At 38.2% G+C, this 17,649-nt stretch overlaps 1 protein-coding gene across 5 annotated transcripts in view; it reads left to right on the forward strand.

Annotated features, from left to right (window-relative positions):
- Positions 1-17,649, forward strand: part of HOOK3 (hook microtubule tethering protein 3) — a 120,823-nt gene that overhangs the window by 85,476 nt on the left and 17,698 nt on the right. For 4 of the 5 annotated variants that reach the window (XR_014258143.1, XM_082444225.1, XM_082444226.1 and 1 more), the window contains exons 19-22: positions 549-649; positions 1,903-2,007; positions 2,847-2,918; positions 5,551-5,687. Coding sequence is in view for 4 of the 5 variants with exons in the window: in XM_082444225.1 (XP_082300351.1) it covers positions 549-649; positions 1,903-2,007; positions 2,847-2,918; positions 5,551-5,687 (415 nt within the window). In the remaining variant the exon portion in view is untranslated. Of the gene's footprint in view, positions 1-548; positions 650-1,902; positions 2,008-2,846; positions 2,919-5,550; positions 16,518-17,649 lie in introns of those variants that run through there. The other variant, XM_082444228.1, reaches the window with a different exon arrangement.

The following is a 17,649-nucleotide window of genomic DNA, read 5'->3' on the forward strand; positions in this document are numbered from 1 at the left end:
CACTGTTGCGAATTCACACTGTCCATCTCCCGAACGTTTTCATCTTCCCAAACTGAAACTCTCTACCTGTTAACCACTCCCCTCCTCCCCTCTTCCCAGCCCCTGGTAGCCTCTGTTCTGCTTTCTGCCCCTATGCACTTGACTCTTCTAGGTAGTTCATATAAGTGGAATCATACAATATTTGTCCTTTTGTGTCCGGCTTATTTCACTTCACATAATGGCTTTCATTTTCACTTAGTATAATGTCTCCATGTTGTAGTGTGTATCAGAATGGAAGCTGAATAATCAACTATGGTAAATAGACCACATTTTGTTTATCCCTTCAGCCATCCATGAATACTTTTTAATTTGTGCACTTCCATAGTGTAGTTTTTGTTTATTTCTAAGAAAAGCTTTTTGTTTAAAAAAATTGTGAATTTTAAAAAATAAATTTATATATAAGTGTAGACAAAACTGTCTCTCAAAGCTGTTTACTATTTTGTCAATTGAAATATTTTAAAGTTGTTACGGTCTAAAAAATTTTTAATTTATTACTGTCTCATCGGTAGCCTTAAAAATTGAAGAATTACAAGAAGCTTTACGGAAGAAAGAAGAGGAAATGAAGCAAATGGAAGAAAGATATAAAAAATACTTAGAGAAAGCCAAAAGTGTAAGTGTGAGTCTGCGGGCCTCTCACTGCACTTTCTCATTGTGTTTCGCTGATGTTTCAAAATACAGTGCCTGAACCGTGACCTCTCACACTGAAGGACACGAGGAGTCTTTCGACAAAAAGAGCAAGAGGCCGTGATCAAAACAGGTCACCCTTGCCCCAGGTTACTTACTCGTTACCAAGAGGGAATCACCTTTCTATGTAGGAAATGAGTGGCAGCCCCACCTCGCCTAATTACCAAAATCCGCTGCGCCCGGCGGAAGGGCCCACCTCTGTCTCCAGATGATCCTTGCTGTCGGCAGTGCTCAGGGCTTCTGGCCTAGCTCCAGTTCCCAGGGAAAAGGAGGTTACTGGAATAAGTTAAGTAACGCCTTCAGGAAGGCATCAGATAAATCCAGACTTTGGGATGAGAATCCACATCATGAAAGCAGAAATAGGCACTGGAGCATCAGGGAACACCAGAAGCTGTTCTCCTGTAAAAGAGCCCAAAGGGACCTCCCTACCAAATGCAGCAGTCCTGGATTGGGGACACCTGTGGAAATGTGGATTTGGGCTGAATCGTGATGACTTATAGAGAGGTTCACTTTCTTACAGATGATGTGGGAGGATATCCTTAGTCTAAGGAGATGCGTGTTGAAGTGCTTGAGGGTCACGTGTCATGAGACGAAGGTGGCAGTGCTGCAGTTGGTCAATCTGGGTTAAAGGAAATGGGTTTTTATTGTTCTGCTCTTTCAAGTTTTCTATGGGGTTGATCATTTTTGATGGTAAAACTGCTGAGCCAAAAAGCAAAGACCCTTCCCAGAAGCCCTCTGGTGGGCCAGCTAGAATTGTGTCACCAGCCTGTGTGTAAACCCAGCGTCTGGCAAAGGAGGAGAAGGACCACAGAGACAGGCTTGTGGACCACTGGGACCCACTCCCTCCTCGCACATCTGGTCAGAGGCAGAGGCCCCTGAACCAAGGCAGAGGAACGGAAAAGGGAAGATTGCTGTCAGTAGTGTCTGCTGTAGTGTGATTAATTTTAAGCCAGAATTACTTCTTAGCACTGACTCTTTCACATAATTTTAAAATTTTATATAATTAAAAATTGTAACAACTGAATATCATTTTATACATTCAGATTTTAAAGTGTCCACGTAAGATAACTTTTGAGTCTCATAAGGTTTATCTTTTTTTTTTTTAAATGACTGCTTCCTTAGATATTACACTCCTTGGGTTTGAGACTTTTAAAGTTTTTCTTTTATTACTTTTTGCAGGTTATCCGTACTTTAGATCCTAAACAAAATCAAGGAGCAGCACCAGAAATACAAGCTCTTAAAAATCAGCTCCACGAACGGGATCGGCAGTTCCATTCATTGGAGGTAGTTTACTGTAATATGATAAGACGTTTGATTTTTTTATTTTCGATTCTAGAAGCCTTGCTATGCACAGTGGTCCCTCAACATCCACGAGGCACAGTTACCAAAATCCATGGATGCACAAGTCCCTCATAGAAAGTAGTGAATGTGGTTATTTGCATAAAATCAAAGCCCATCGTCCATGTGATTTAAACCATCTCTAGATTACTTATAATACCTAATGCAATGTAAATGCTATGTAAATAGTTGCCTATGGGGACTTCCCTGGTGGCGCAGTGGTTAAGAATCCGCCTGCCAATGCAGGGGACACGGGTTCAAGCCCTGGTCTGGGAAGATTCCCACATGCTGCAGAGCAACTAAGCCCGTGCACCACAACTACTGAGCCTGCACTCTACAGCCCGCAAGCCACAACTACTGAAGCCCACACGCCTAGAGCCCGTGCTCCACAACAAGAGAAGCCACCGCAATGAGAAGCCCACACTCCACAATGAAGAGTAGCCCCCGCTCGCCGCAACTAGAGAAAGCCCGCGCACAGCAATGAAGACCCAAAGCAGCCAAAAATAATTAATTAATTAAAAAAAAAAAGATATCCATACTTTAAAAAAAAATAGTTGCCTATGCGTGGCAAATTCAAGTTTTGGTTTTTGGAACTTTCTGAATTTTTTTTTTTTTTTTTTAACTATTTTCAATCTGGGGTTGGTTGAACCCGTGGATGTGGAACCCATGGATATAGAGAGCTGACCGTACAATTGTGCCCGTGAACTTAGATAGTTTATTGTGAGTATTGTATTTATGTTGAATCATTTTCCATCTTAACATGCTTACATGTGCTTGCTTTTTAGAAAGAATATGAGAAAACAAAGAGTCAAAGAGAGATGGAGGAGAAATATATTGTTAGTGCCTGGTACAATATGGTAAGAAAATAACACATCAAAACATATTGCAAAATTCAGTGAATATGTAACATTTATTGTACTCCCTTTACTGTAGAAGTAATTCTACCAAATGAATCTGAAAGTAATTACTGTCCTAACACACACTAACAAAACCCTAATGCTGATCTTAGGGCCAAAGAACAGATACAGGAACCACCGTAAACGGGGCTAGAACACGTCATTATCCCTGTCCTAGAGGATAGAAAGATTTCTGTCTCTCAGGACCATTTTATTCTCGGGGGGTAGGGACTTTAATAATATCTAAACACAGATACAGTAGCTTTTGTTTTGTGGGACTATTTCAGTGCTTTTGCAGGAACAGTACTTGTAATGAAAATAGTTTAACTGTCTCTCAGGTTTTGGTAAATGTTCACGGTCTTAGACCCTGAACAGCTGAAGGTTTTGAAATTGAATTTTCCAACAAAAAATCTTAAACGTATTGCAGGGGAAAATAAATGCTTATCAGCATTTTGGGCTTCAGTAAGACTTTTCTGGATATGAAGAGCTATGGATTTTGAAGAATGCTGTACTTTTTTCAGTATTTTTTTTCTTAGACCTTTTCTTCTTTTTCTGCTTTGTTCTTCTTCCCAATAAGACCACTCTGCCTTTTCAAAGCGTTAGCTGCCTGAGATAGGAAGTTGGACCAGATTCCTTTCATCATACCCCTCTGACCCTGTAGTTGTGTTATTGGCACAGTACCATTTTACAATTACAATTGTAAATTATACCATTTTACAGTTATAATTGATACTGTGTCTGAAAGGTTCGTGTCCCAGGTCTCCTAATAATGTGATTTGAACTTTGTCAAAATTTCATACAATTTTATGACATGTCCACATTTATATTTGCCTTGGTTAAAACTACATATTTAAGATTTTTATCACAATTTTAAAAAACAAAAAAGGAAATCATACTGGGTTTACAGTACCATTACTGTTAACAAATATAGATTAATTGAAAATTAAAATGTAAAAAATAAGAAAAACCTGTAATTAAGGAAGGTCTCTGGGAACTAGTCCTGACTTCACCCACATTGTTTCCTCTTCGTCCTCCTTCAAGGTTAATGTTAGCAATCTGGGAGCTCTGCCCCTCAGTCCTTATTAGTGATTTCATATACCTGATTGATTGTTATGACTTCACATATTGTGTTTCTTATGGAACAAAGCTGATTTATTCTGTGACGTGGTATTAAAGAAGAATCCTAGTTTTCAGCTCTGCAGAGAGTGAAGGAATAACTCCCAGTAGGATCACACAAGTTATGTTCAGATAGGGTAGCCGGTAACAGCTTCATACATACATTCAGAAAGTTCTGCATCCCAGACAACCGAACTGGAAGTGAGGATGGTGAGTGCTGGGAAAAGGTATTAAGTATCTCAGGGAATGGCCTCATGATGGATACTGAGATCTTGAAGGTGAGTCTAGAATTTGAATAAGTTGTTTAGAATGTGAAAGTTAAAAAGGTATATTTTAAATAAAATATAATTGTTAATTTATGTAGCCAAATTTAACAAATATTACCAATAGATATTTGTCCATTTTATTCAGATCCTTAAATGCTTTAATTCCAAACTGAGTAAGAAGCACATCCTGGGTTTTCTCATGGGGAAAGTTGGAGAATGTTGTGCATTGGGGTCTGTTTGAAACGCAGAGCCATGACCCCAGGTTCCCTGGAGGTGACTGGAGGTGGGAGATTTGTCTTGCCTTCTGCCTTCCGTGCGGGCTTGCCCAGCGCCTCTGGTGCCTGCCCCGCCTCTCCCCCGGCTCTGTTTCTCCTCCTTCCCTGTTGCCGGCGTCCGCTTGCTCCCGTCATCTCGCTTCCAGTCACCGGTGAGATGAAGCGCCGCTCCCAGTTCTTCCTGCTTCTCTGGCCTGGGTTCTTCGCTAGCTTATTAAATGAGAACCGAAACCCCTTTTTCCGGGTCTGCTCAGGGTCCTCGCTGTTTACTCCTCCGCGTTTAGAGAGCGCCGCAGGTTCTCCCTCCTGTTCAGGTGCCCTGGGCCCGGCAGGTGGGCTCATCCCCCTTCTAAGCGGGTAGGCCTCCTTCTCCAGTCCTCAGGAAGGACCCCTGCGCTCCTTGGGCCCGCTGTGTGGGCCAGCCGTCAGGAAATTCCCTTCACAAGTCTGCCTGTGAAGAAAAGCAGCGTGGTGGTATGTATTATACCTGGTGTGACTTTGCATCCTAAGAAAGAACAAGTGCTTTTGTGGTTTTCTATTCTAACTAAACCCTCTGATTTCCATATCCCCATGTGAATCAACTGCTACCAATCAATTGCTCTTTTTTTCTTGGAAAATCATTTGATGCATTTGATTCAAAAGGGAAGTATGTATGACTGAGTGTGGATAATGTATTCCAAAGATCCATCTCTGTTATAATCTATTGTTTGGGTTATTGTAAATTCAGAAAATTAAGCCTTAATTTTTCCAAAAGAAGATTTGTACCTAATTGTTGGAATTTAAATGTCTCTAAGATTTTAATCTATCATGAGCAGAGTTAACGTTCCTAATTGTGCCTTATGTCGCCAGGTAACAAATTCTGTGCGATGAAATTTTCTTTTGTGAGAGTGTGTTCCATTATTTTTTCACTGATTACTTTTTTCCCGTGTTACGTAGGGAATGACTCTGCATAAAAAGGCGGCAGAAGACAGACTTGCTAGTACAGGTTCGGGGCAGTCATTCCTGGCGAGGCAGAGACAAGCCACCAGCACGAGAAGGTCTTACCCGGGCCACGTCCAGCCAGCCACAGCAAGGTAGACAAGTCCTGCCATTAGAATAAAAAACACACCGCATTCAAAGCATACTTCTGTTACATATAACATTTCAGGAAATTCAGCCAGCTTATATTTTGTCTGTATTTCATGTTACTATTTAGTTGTTTCTCATTTGAGGACTTTCTCTCTTCTGTATCTATAATGTTTTAGTTTCTTGGTCCTTTATTTTGTAGTCCTTTTGGTTCCTTTTAATGTGCCAAAATATTTTTAAATGCCCAGTTAAAAGTGTTGTATATTAGTGTAGTACTTTTCTTTGTATGAAAATGTCCTTTCCCCAATGGTGTAGGCTTTGTAATGAATTAGATTTTCTGCCAATAATTGATATACAATTTATATTCTTTACTGTGCCTCTGTGTTACCATGCTTTCTAAGAATGTCTTTGTTTAAAGGGAATTAATCTTTTTATGATGTATTAATCTGTGTTTTCAATTGTTTTCCAAATGCACTTCAAATAACTTGCATACTTACTATGTAAAATGGTTGGCAAGTGCACTTTTTGCAAAGACATAAATACATTGGCAGAGGTGCTAATCAGATCTTACCTAAGGCACCTGATAGAACTATTTAGAGGGAAAAACTGAGTTTTCACATTGTTTTATAGGAAATTAAATTTGTCCAAAGATTTGGAAACTATTTTTAAAACATAAATAGAATTTCATTATTTCCTACTATCTTATTTGCTGGCAGAAGTGAATGCACTGGTTAGGTTATTTGGGGAGAAGTTACAGAAGAAAACAAATCAGGCAGTGTGTTCATTTTTTTTCTTTTTTTGGAATATCACAGTAACTGAGGATCAAATTCTAGCAATGGGCTGACATTTCGTTGCAACTGCCCTCCACATATAAAAGTATATAAAAGATGTATTTTTTATATACTTATGAGTCATAGGTGGCCTTACCTTTGGGGTAATTTCCTTGTTGACTTGCACCTCATTTGTCTTACTTATTCCTTAACATAAAACCTATTTCTCAATAATTCCTAATACTTAACATCTTAGTATTAGTCGTTAGGATCAATAAGTGACTTCTTGTGTCTGATGTTATGACAGGTGGCTGTCATGTTTTTTCTTAATTCTATGTACTAGTCTAAGAGTTTGCTACTGAGTAGATTCTCTTGGGTATTTGGTTGCCCCAAAGTGCTTACATTTGTTGACAGATTATAAACTATGTTTATTTACATTGATGAATGGCTGTCAAGTAATAATGATTGTAAAGCACTTTGACTATATAAGGTGCTATATAAATGCAAGATATCATTCATTTGAACATGAAATGTCTCTGCCTAACTTTCCATATTGGCCCCAAATTATATTTAAGTTCCCCTCCAGCCTTTTTCTTGCACCATAGCCCATAGCCCAGCAAAGCAAAAATTTACTGAAATTAGGTCAATTATTTGTTTGTTTTTGGTTTTGGATAGGTCACCTATTAAGAAGATTTTATTTCATATACTTGCTATTTAGAAGTTCAGGTTTCGTTTAGTTTTGTGTATTAAATACAAATGAGTAACTTTAAATCAAGCTAAACATAATCAAGAATTTTCAGAAACTCTATTCCAGTGTTTGATTTTAAATCCTTATTTCCTTTTTTATAAGAAGTTGACCTAAAGACTATTTTAGGTGTTTTCATTTGTCCTCAGAAACCGTACTTGAAGAAAGGTATTAGAATATACACAGAAATGACTCCATGCATTGTGCTAAGTTTTTACATTAAGTACAGAAGTCTGAGCTCAGTGTGAGTGCTTCTGCCTGGTAAGAAGAAAAGCAGGAAGACTTAGTAGTAATGGAGAGAACCAGCGAGTGGAATGCATCATGGGGTTTCAGGAGGGCAAGCAGACCTAATCAACATAGAAAGTTTTGACAATGAAAGATTAAAAATGATTTAAGATGGGTAACCCTCCCCCACCTCCACCCCTCCCCATCCCTTTATTTCACAAATCAGAGTAAGGATCCAGCAGTTTTAAAACAGGGCATGAACACTAACCTTGGTAAAATTAAAATTATTGGGAAATATACCTGCAAAATAAGATAGATGAAAATCAGAGTCCATGAGCTGTTTATTAAATGGATTATATCCCATGAGAGAAGAGGTTTTAATTTTAGCTCTCTATTTACTGTCCCAGCCCTGGTCTCCTACCCACCCCCCTGCTCAGATATGTTTCTCTAAATGGGAGAGGAAAGTGCCAAGCTTTTAGAAGGAAGTTTTCCATCTTATTTTTCTTCAGCATGCCGTTATTTTGGTGTTTACGTTCGTAAGTTTCACTCACCTTTACAGTATCTTTAAATTTTAGTATATTGCTTTCGTTCCATAGCAGAAACTTTATTTCTAAACATTCTGTGATTTTTTTAAAAAATCAGGAATAGAACTTTGCTGTCCCAGTGAGGCCCCCGTTTCCTTTGCTCAGCTTTGGACAGGATTTTTAAATTTCTCTTTGTCTGGTGATGACGCTGGGCACACTGTGGAGTCAGCACAGAGTTACTGCGCTAAGGTTGGGGTTGAGCCGTCACCCCCTGTCTGAGTTCTTGTGAACAGAAAGCTTATTTTCTGTTTTCCCTCTAACCAGGGTGAGAAAATACAGAGTTAATAACTAAAGACTACAAAAGCATGAAATTTATATTCTGTAGTGTGTATTTAAGAAGTTTGTAATGGGGAAAAAAAATCCAGCAAATATTATAGTTTACCGCATCTTAAAAAGAGGGTAAATAATACAGCTGTACGTTTCTTAAAAGAACTTGCAAAAACCCGATCATACCTTTTTTAGTATTTGTCTGATTATTTAATAATAACTAAGAAAAAGAAGTCCCAAAACAAAGGCTCCATTTTCTAAAACTGATCAGCATTGAATTATTTCTGTTTGATGGCCCAGCCTGGTAAAATTGGCTAACAAGATGATTCATTATAATAAGGATAATACTGTCCGCTGTTATTTTGTTACGGTCTTACTGCTTTGTCTGTATGATAAAAGCTCAGTTGTACAAACTTGAGCTAAATGTTTCCAGTCAGAAACATCAGCCCATATATATCAGCAGTCTTCAGCAAGGCGTGAAAACCAGTGCTGTGCAAACAAACCAGCAGTAAGTGATTGTGAGGGGAAGGGGGATTTAGGTTGAAGAAAAGGTGCATTTTATTTTTGAGCTATTTTACTCACACTTCCTTTTCAACTGCAGTTTTATTTATTCATATCTAATGATATGAAATATTTTGTAGTGTCTCTTGCTCTCCGACAAGCATTCATCTTTTAAAGATAACACCGTGTTGAAAACTTGAAAATCTTTATTCTGATACAAGAGTTTTCTTGAAATAAAATTCTAAATTTTTGAATTTATCCTAACTCTCTGCATTTAATCTCCAGTGGTCCAGATCTCAGACTCCAGGAGTGTTACACTTTTCCCCAGTTGGAACACATGAGGTTTATCTGAAAAAGCGTCCACAACCCACAGATAGTGTAAACCTAGTTAGTTTACAGCTACCGGGATAAGAACCTGTGATCCTAAAGGGAGAGGAAGGTGCTTGGCATCTTGCTTTTTGCTAGGGGCAAAATAACAACATGCTTCTTGTTATCTGTTCATTAAACTATGGGAGCATGTTTTGACTTTTTATCCTTATATTACAAAGTGACTCTTTGCCTAGAAATGGCTGTTGAACTGATGTAGGATTGCACTCCTTAACAGTGAGTAGGAGTCCTACCCTTACAGGTAGGAAGGACTGTACAGAACAAAATAAGATGGGATCTCAGAATCTTTGAAAATTATTTTAGCATGTTTTTAAATTTTTCCCCTTTTATATGTTAAAAGGGTTTTTCCGTTCAATAATGATAATCTCTTTTCCTATAGTCCCAACTGTCAAAATGGCAGCTTATTTTAGTAGATGTGCAACCAACCCAGTTTCACTACATTTAGAAAGCAGTTTCAGAGCTTATTCTTTGTAACTATAATGATTCGAATATTTTGTATCATGAAGTTTTTATATGAGGGAGGCCATTCTCAATGTATCTGTCATCCAGTTTTTTACTTTGTATAAAGCATATTTAAATAATAATTGGTGTATGTTTATTTTATGGAAAAATTTGAAAATATTTTAGTGTCCAATTTAAGCAAGATAATTTTATTGTTCTAAAGTTGTGCAATAAATACTGTTTCTTTCTCAGAAGCCTAAAAAACATAAAATAATTTGCTACTGACACAGCTAATTTCTGCCCCTCCCCATCCCCCTAAATCACGGAAGTATCAACATTTATCTCCCTTTTTATAAAATGAAGAACGGCACAAATATAATGACATCCATCTCTTTTAAATCACTGATTATGTTCTTGGAAAATACGTACTGATAATTTTGTTTTTAAACAGCCTTTTATCAATCCAATTCCCATGTATTTATAAATATAAAAACTTTAAAACTTATATTTAATGCTATCTTGAAGTATGCTTGAATTCTTCACACTGCACTTAAAATGATAGAGAAAGGGACATTAGTTTATTTGAGAAATAAGAGACCCGAACCTAATTATGGCAAGTATATGAGTTTTAGCAGTTGCGGCCTATGGATGTTTCCTAACAATTCTATTTCAGCAATTACGTCTCTCTTCAGTATTTTTCTGCTTTCTAACATTTTCCCATAATATTCTGTGAGATAGGTTTGTATGCTGTATATAAGTGAACATAGAAATTGGAAAGTAACCGAAGGCTGTCAAGGCAGATCCATTCCCAGTGAGTAGAATCGATTATCGGAAAAAGAAGAGGCCTAATTTTGAACAAATATCCAGGCAGATAGAAGTGCTAACACTGTTAAACCTATACTTGTCTTAACAAATGTTCCTAAAGTAATAGTTTGCATAAAATCTCCTGATCTTATTACATGATCATTCAATAAGAAAGAGTAGACAAAAAATAACTTATATTCTAATTGTCCTTCCCTTCAGTGGAGATTAACTGGACACCCAGTATTAACTGTACATGGTTATGAGTGGACGGGAAAGCATCTATTTTCATTTTGAAACTGTTAACCCATTACTAAATCTAAGATAGTGATTTAAAGCCATGAGGACAGGATGATCTGATGAGATGGGAAGAAATCTGTGGTGGCTGAAACTCACTGCCAACTTCCTAGCAGTTACCTAGGTCCGCTGCTGTTTCTAGTTTGCAAACCATGTCTCCCTTAATTATACGTAGTAGCCCCACAGAAAATTTTGTTTAAAATGAAGACAAGAGTAGACTTTATATATATGTGTGTGTGTGTGTGTGTGTGTTTATATATTCAAGGAGAGCCTTTATATACCTAATACATTACTGCCAGGCTCTGAATTAGATGTTTAGGGTCTGCAGATGAAATCATCAGAGAAGGTGTCCGTAGCCTCAGAATTTAAGGACAATGGGGCTATCAAATATCCTAAATTATATTGACTCAGAGCTTAAAAGAATAATTAAATATCACGAGAAGAGCAATCTCAAAGTGAGAAAAAGAAAATTACCAAAGCATGCTGAGGCTTTAATGTGTGTGGGAGACTTCTGCGCAGGCACCGTTGCCTTAGAGATCTCTAAATTGACAAAGGAAAATAATTTGATTAGCATTGATACTGTAAAAGTTATAAAAGGGACTCATGTTTATTCTCGGTGTATTTGTCAACCTATGGACAGTGATTACTGTATATACATTCTATAGTGTGCTTATTTCATAGATGTCACTGTTAGAGATGAATGTCTTAATATTATTTACTACTTCTACTCACTTATGTATTATTTATACTTTACTGCAAGATTCACAGCACTTTACTAATATTAGATAATTATTTTCCTTCTACCTTTCTGTGGTATTTTCTATTTACATCTTTTCCACTGGGGTTCTTTTCCTTATTTTGGAACACTCACTAAGAAAAATGTAAAAGATTGCCCAAATAAATAGGCTATGTACTGTTCCTGAAATGTTTAAAGTCAGATCTGAAGTTCTAAGTTTCAAACTCTATTTGAAGCTGGGTTGGGGCTACTAGGCATGAATTACATTTTATATTTCACATTAATAAGACTCATAAGTTAGTACTCGTGAAACCAAGTTCTCTCAAATGCAGACACACTTAAAACTTTTTGTTGAAAACAAAAGTTGCATTAATACAAAGTAAACAGTCTTCTGGTTAATCAGAAGATGCTCTTACCTTCCATTTACCTGTCTCCTAAAATACAAACCTGCAAACTGTCCTTCACTTTCATAGTTTCTTCAACATTGCATGTACTCAAACACAGGAGAAACAAAGCCAGGTTCCAGGATCTGTGAAGTCCAAGAATCTGGAAAGTGGTGGGGGTGAGGTGATGGGAAAAGGCAGACACTAACAAGGGCAGGATGCTACAAAAATAGTCTGAGTTCTACTATAACGTATGCTTTATGAACTTGGCCGTTTTCTTAAGTTCAGATATAGCAGAGTTTTCAGCTGATTATTTTGAGGAGTCAGGACTCTTCCGATTCTTTTGAGGAGTCAGGACTCTTCCGCTTGTACTTGAGTATATCTGCGTTCCAACCGTAGTCAAAAGAGAGTGAGGTATTTGTTGTTACGTAAACACCGACACAAATGATTGCTGCCAAATAGGGAGACTTGCTTGTAAGAACTTTCTCTTAAAGTTTTTTATTTTGCGTTTCTGGATGAGAGAAATGCTTTTATGGTGTGAAGAGTTTCTGTAGTGCTTTCTTCTGCGTTACCCCCCCCAACCCCGCCCGCTCTGCTGGTGTGCTTGGCGTGGGCAGGTCACCTAGAAGAGAGAAGCACAAACAGAGAAGGCTAGACTCTGACCTTTGAGGGAAGAGCCGCTTTTATCCTCCCCGAGTAAAAAAATAAAAATGAAACACACCTGTACACACACACACACACACACAGTCACACTCACACACAAGGACGAAATGGTAAGTGGGTAAGTCACCTTCTAAATGTCTTTAGCATCCGTTGGCTTCTTGTTAATCTAGTTAAGAGTAGATTCTAGACCTGCATTGTCCAATTCACTAGCCAGTTCACAGCCACATGTGCTAATTTAAATTAAGTAAAATGAAGAATTCAGTTCCCCAATCCCCCAGCCACATTTCAAGTGCTCAGAAGCCACCCATGGAAAGTGTGTTACCATTCTGGACAGCACAGATATAGAACATTTCCATCGTTGCAGAAAATGCTTTTGACAGTGCTGTGGTGCCCAAAGAGAGAATAAGGACAAAACAGATATTCGGTTGACTTATGATACTCTTGGATTTTACCGGCATCATTAAAGAAAGCTATTTTTCTTATAAAAATTAATACCAGCCCTTTTTAAAGACGCTGGAAAAATCAAAACCCCATTCTTTGAAACTAGTTTTCAATGTATTTTTTAAACAGATTCTTAGCACTTTACTTTTTAAGTGATATTATTAAATACCTTCATAAATCATAACTTAGTATCTTCAGGTTTTTTCCTTTCTTAAGTAGTCTTTTCAAGTTGATGATACATAGTTTCTAACATTTATCCAGCAGAAACTGATGAATGCTTAACTTACTTACAAGTAAAAGTTGATAAACATCATATCCCTCTGTTTTGTTACCTGTAAATCTTTCTATTCTGTTACTTTTAAATCTGTATAGATCTAAGGAGAGTTGCCAACAGTTTTTTTGTTTCTGCCCCTAAAATCACACTTGATCATCTTCTACCTTAAAGGTATATCAAGATCCAAATAGTTTCTTTGATTTTCTTCATAGTTTCTTGCTCTTAATTACTTAGATTATAAAGCAAATTAAGTTTCATGTATGAAGCAAAGATTTTATTCCAGCAACTTAATGAAACATTTTTTTAAGATTTATTAATTGACTTGGCCTATTACTAAAGTGCTTAACATAACTAAAAGGATCTACACAGATGCATCTTTGAATTTTTTAGTGAATGTAAGAGACTAATCGTAACTCTTTGGAGTCAGCTTGGTACTTAGTGAAAATTATCCCGTTAGGCAGTCAGATGCTTTCCTCTTTGTTTTTAAATTTTTTAATCAAGCTGCAGACTTGATCCAGTAGTGTCAAATTCCAGGCAACTATAATGAAATTCTTATTGTTATTCAAGTACAGATGAGTAAATGGTGTGATTTGAGTTTGTTTTATTATTTTCATGGTGGTCTAATTTAATGTGTGTTCTGCAGAGACTCATATTACTAGTTAAGGGAAATTTTCAATATGCTTGAAATAAGAAAGAACATGCTAGTATAAATACAGGAAATGACTGTACACAAATGCCAATCAATCATTTGGGGGCTTTTAATTTTTTTAATAGTAGTCTTTTGGTTTTTTAATAGCCTTAGTTATTTAAAATTCAGATGCACTGAAATGCCATTGCTGTCACTAGCTGTTTACAGATTATGTGTAATTCATAAAGTTTTGTACTCAGAAGAATAATTTCCAGGTTTACTCTTGTTTTGCAGTTTTCATGTTTTGACAATTGCCCCACCGTTTATAACACCCAATTTCTGGTTGTGTAATGAATGGTAAAATTCAAACATATCTAATTTAATAATTTGCCTTATTTTGATTAACAAATTCTATCAAAGATTTGGGGATAGAAAGAGGCTTTTTTTCCTGTAGTATTTTTTGAGCTTTTCAGACGCGCTGGAAACACCTTAGTCCATTGGAGGTGGGGCTGTGCTGGTTACACTCCCAGCTCCAAAGCCTTACACTCATGTCTCAAGTATTACTGATTGTTCTGTGAAGTGTTAGTTTGATATTTGACATTGTAGTTATCCACCTTGCAGTTTAGCCTTTGCAAAAAGGATATTGCCAGGTATGCTCTTATTTCTGGTTGACTATTGAATTCGTAATTTCATGATTTCATTCTTAGTCATAATCCAAAAAGGAAATCCACGTGGGACTCTAAATTTCTCTCTCACCTCACAAATGGAATCAATACAGTTTTAACAACATTGTACATAAATGGCATCCAAGCAGTTTTCCATCTGTTTACCGAGTTTACCAATCATTTACTCTGTGTTAGACTTGTGGGTTTTCTCACTATTTTTCTGAGGTAAATGACTTGTGAGAGAGCCTCAGTAAGAAATTGTCACCAAAATCTAAAAAATGTAAAGTCCAAGAAATCACCAGAAGACAGATTTTTAATTTTTTGAAATCTTATATTGTATTTCCTTTTGATATCACTTATTCATTTTAATTTTATGACTGCCAACTTGTTATGGTATTAATTATATGTATATGTTTATATGTATGCATATAGTATATGTATATGAAGAATAAAGTTAAGATTTGGTCAAACTATATTTTCCCATTCAAGTACAAAAATGTTTTCAAGGCTGCAGAAAGTGTACAGTTGTCATACAAGTTGTAAATAAAGACTTGTATAAAAATTCAGCTTAGATTTTTTCTGCTCTTAGGCCATACAAACACATGTTTAATAATTGTCTAATAGTATCCATCCGCTTGCCATACTGTCCTGTCAATTTAGATATTATGCCGCTGACTGGCTGTAAATCAGGAATAGTCTTTGAGTTTTTTCCCAGTACCTAGGATAAGTTTTGTTTTGATTTAGGCTGGTTCACAATGTGTGTAAGCTGACTGTCCAAAGTTCTGAGGGATAAAAGGTAAACATGGCTTCTCCCCTCTTACCACAGACAGTCCAGCAAGAACCAATGGTAGGTACTTACATTCTTTCACAATATAAGGCATTATTGTTGAAGCATCCTATTTAGGCATAGATGCCCCTTTTCCTGCCTGTAGACCCTTAAAATTCACCCTTTTCCCCCACCTCCACCCTAGACATGATTGAAATATGGCATCTTCAGTGTCACGTAAAGTGGCAGCAGCAGTGGAGAAATCGATTATACTTACATTAAAATAATTCCAAAGTGAAGTTAGCACCAAGATTTAAAAACAAACAAACCTAGTATGCATGTAGCCAAAATAGTGCCCACTTTAATGTGCATTTAATCTGACATTTTAATGTCAGAAAGAGAAATGTAAGTGTTCTCCACTCATTAGCGTGGAGATAACCATATTAAGTTTAGCCTTTATTGAGTGTCTGCCCTGGGTATTGAATGTTGAAGCAAAGGAGGAGGGGATGAGAAGGTAGGTAAATCACAAAAATTAAAGCAGCTGCCTTGACATAGCTGTGTGATCAAATGGGGCACAACACAGGAATGTTCCCACCTAGAGTGTGTCCCAGCCGGAAGCCCCTGGTCGGCCTTGAGCGCCATTCCGGTCATTCCTGCAGCGCACTACTGCACAGTGTCGTGGGTTTAACGATGATGTGCTCTCCTGGGGCTCTCCTGGGGCTGGGTACAGCCCCAGCTGCTCTCTGTCAGGCCCCTCATTCGCTCCCAGCTAGGTGATGGCCGAGGCTAGAGTCATCCGAAGACTCTTCTCACATGTGGTACCCAGACTGGTGTGGACAGAGCGCCCAAGGGTGGTCAGGCGGCTCCCCACACAACCTCCCGACGTGGCCAGCTGGACACACACAGTGGAGTCGCGGGGGAGAGGGACTTCCTAGATGCAGCTGGCTTCCCCCAAGCAGGAGTGCTGAGAAACCCTGCGGAAAGCTCCAAGTCTCGTCAGCACCCAGCCTTGGAAACTGCACAGCATCAGTTCTCTTTTATTAGTCAGGGTTGTCACAGATAAGACCAGGTCCAAGGGGCTGACCCTCCACCTCCCAGTGGAGGAATGACCCACTTACCACAGCTGCACTGTCTGGATTCAGAGAGAAGTAACACTTCTGCCGTGAAGATCATACTCCTGAAATCAGGATATCTCCCCGTCTTCTAATCCCTGTGCCAAGCACACCCACAGGGGTGCAGAACCACCAGGTACATAACTACACTGTGAACAAAAGCTGAAAAGTTTGAAGCCACAAAAACATGCACTTCTTTTAACAGGTGTCTAATTGTATTGTAACATGAGCTATAAAATGTTTCTACTCCCTACTTTGGCAGTTAATTTCTGAGACTGTATTTTAAGGGAATTGTCCAAAATATGAGTGTCTCTGTGTAGTGAGATGAACTCTCCGTGTTCCTAGCCAAAGTCCCCCATTTGTACGATGGCTTCTCCTAAAGGACTTGTTTCCAGAGATTTCCCCCACTTCTCGGTCTGGTATTTTCAGGTTTTTCTGCTCTACTGAATCATTCCTATTAACATACAAACATGCTGTTATTTCTCATATCTTCGACCTGTCTTTATTAATGAATTATTGTTAATTTTTAAACTGCATATCCTTTTAAAATTTATTTATTTTATTTATTTTTGGCTGCATTGGGTCTTTGTTGCTGCACATGGACTTTCTCTAGTTGTGGCGAGCGGGGGCTACTCTTCATTGCGGTACATGGGCTTCTCATTGCGGTGGCTTCTCTTGGTGCGGAGGACAGGCTGTAAGCACACGGGCTTCAGTAGTTGTGGCACGCGGGCTCAGCAGTTGTGGCGCATGGGCTTAGTTGCTCCGCGGCATGTGGGATCTTCCCAGACCAGGGCTCGAACACGTGTCCCCTGCATTGGCAGGTGGATTCTTAACCACTGCGCCACCAGGGAAGGCCTAAATTGCATATTTTTAAGCGTGCAGTTTAATAATTTTTGAGATGTATATACTCATGATGAACCCATCACAACGATCAAAATAATGTGCATATCCATCACCCCAGAAAGTTCTCTCAGGCCCCCTGGTAATTGCTCCAGGCCCTCCCAGTTCCCCTACGCCCACCTGTATCCCTGGAAAACCACATCTGCTTTCTGACACTGTAGACTACTTTGTGTATTTAGTGTACAATTCTGTGTAAATGGAATCCTGCAGTATGTACTCATTTTTGTCTGGCTACTTTTACTCAGCATTAATTAAGGTTTGTCCACATTATGTGTATCCATAGTTCATTCCTTTTTATTGCTGAGTGGTATTTCACTGTATGGATATGCCACAGTTTGTGTATTCATTCGCCTGCTCATTAGCATTTGAGTGCTTCCAGTTTGG

The sequence above is a fragment of the Balaenoptera physalus genome (genome assembly GCF_965194825.1).
Source record: "Balaenoptera physalus genome assembly, chromosome: 21".
Classification (NCBI taxonomy): domain Eukaryota; kingdom Metazoa; phylum Chordata; class Mammalia; order Artiodactyla; family Balaenopteridae; genus Balaenoptera; species Balaenoptera physalus.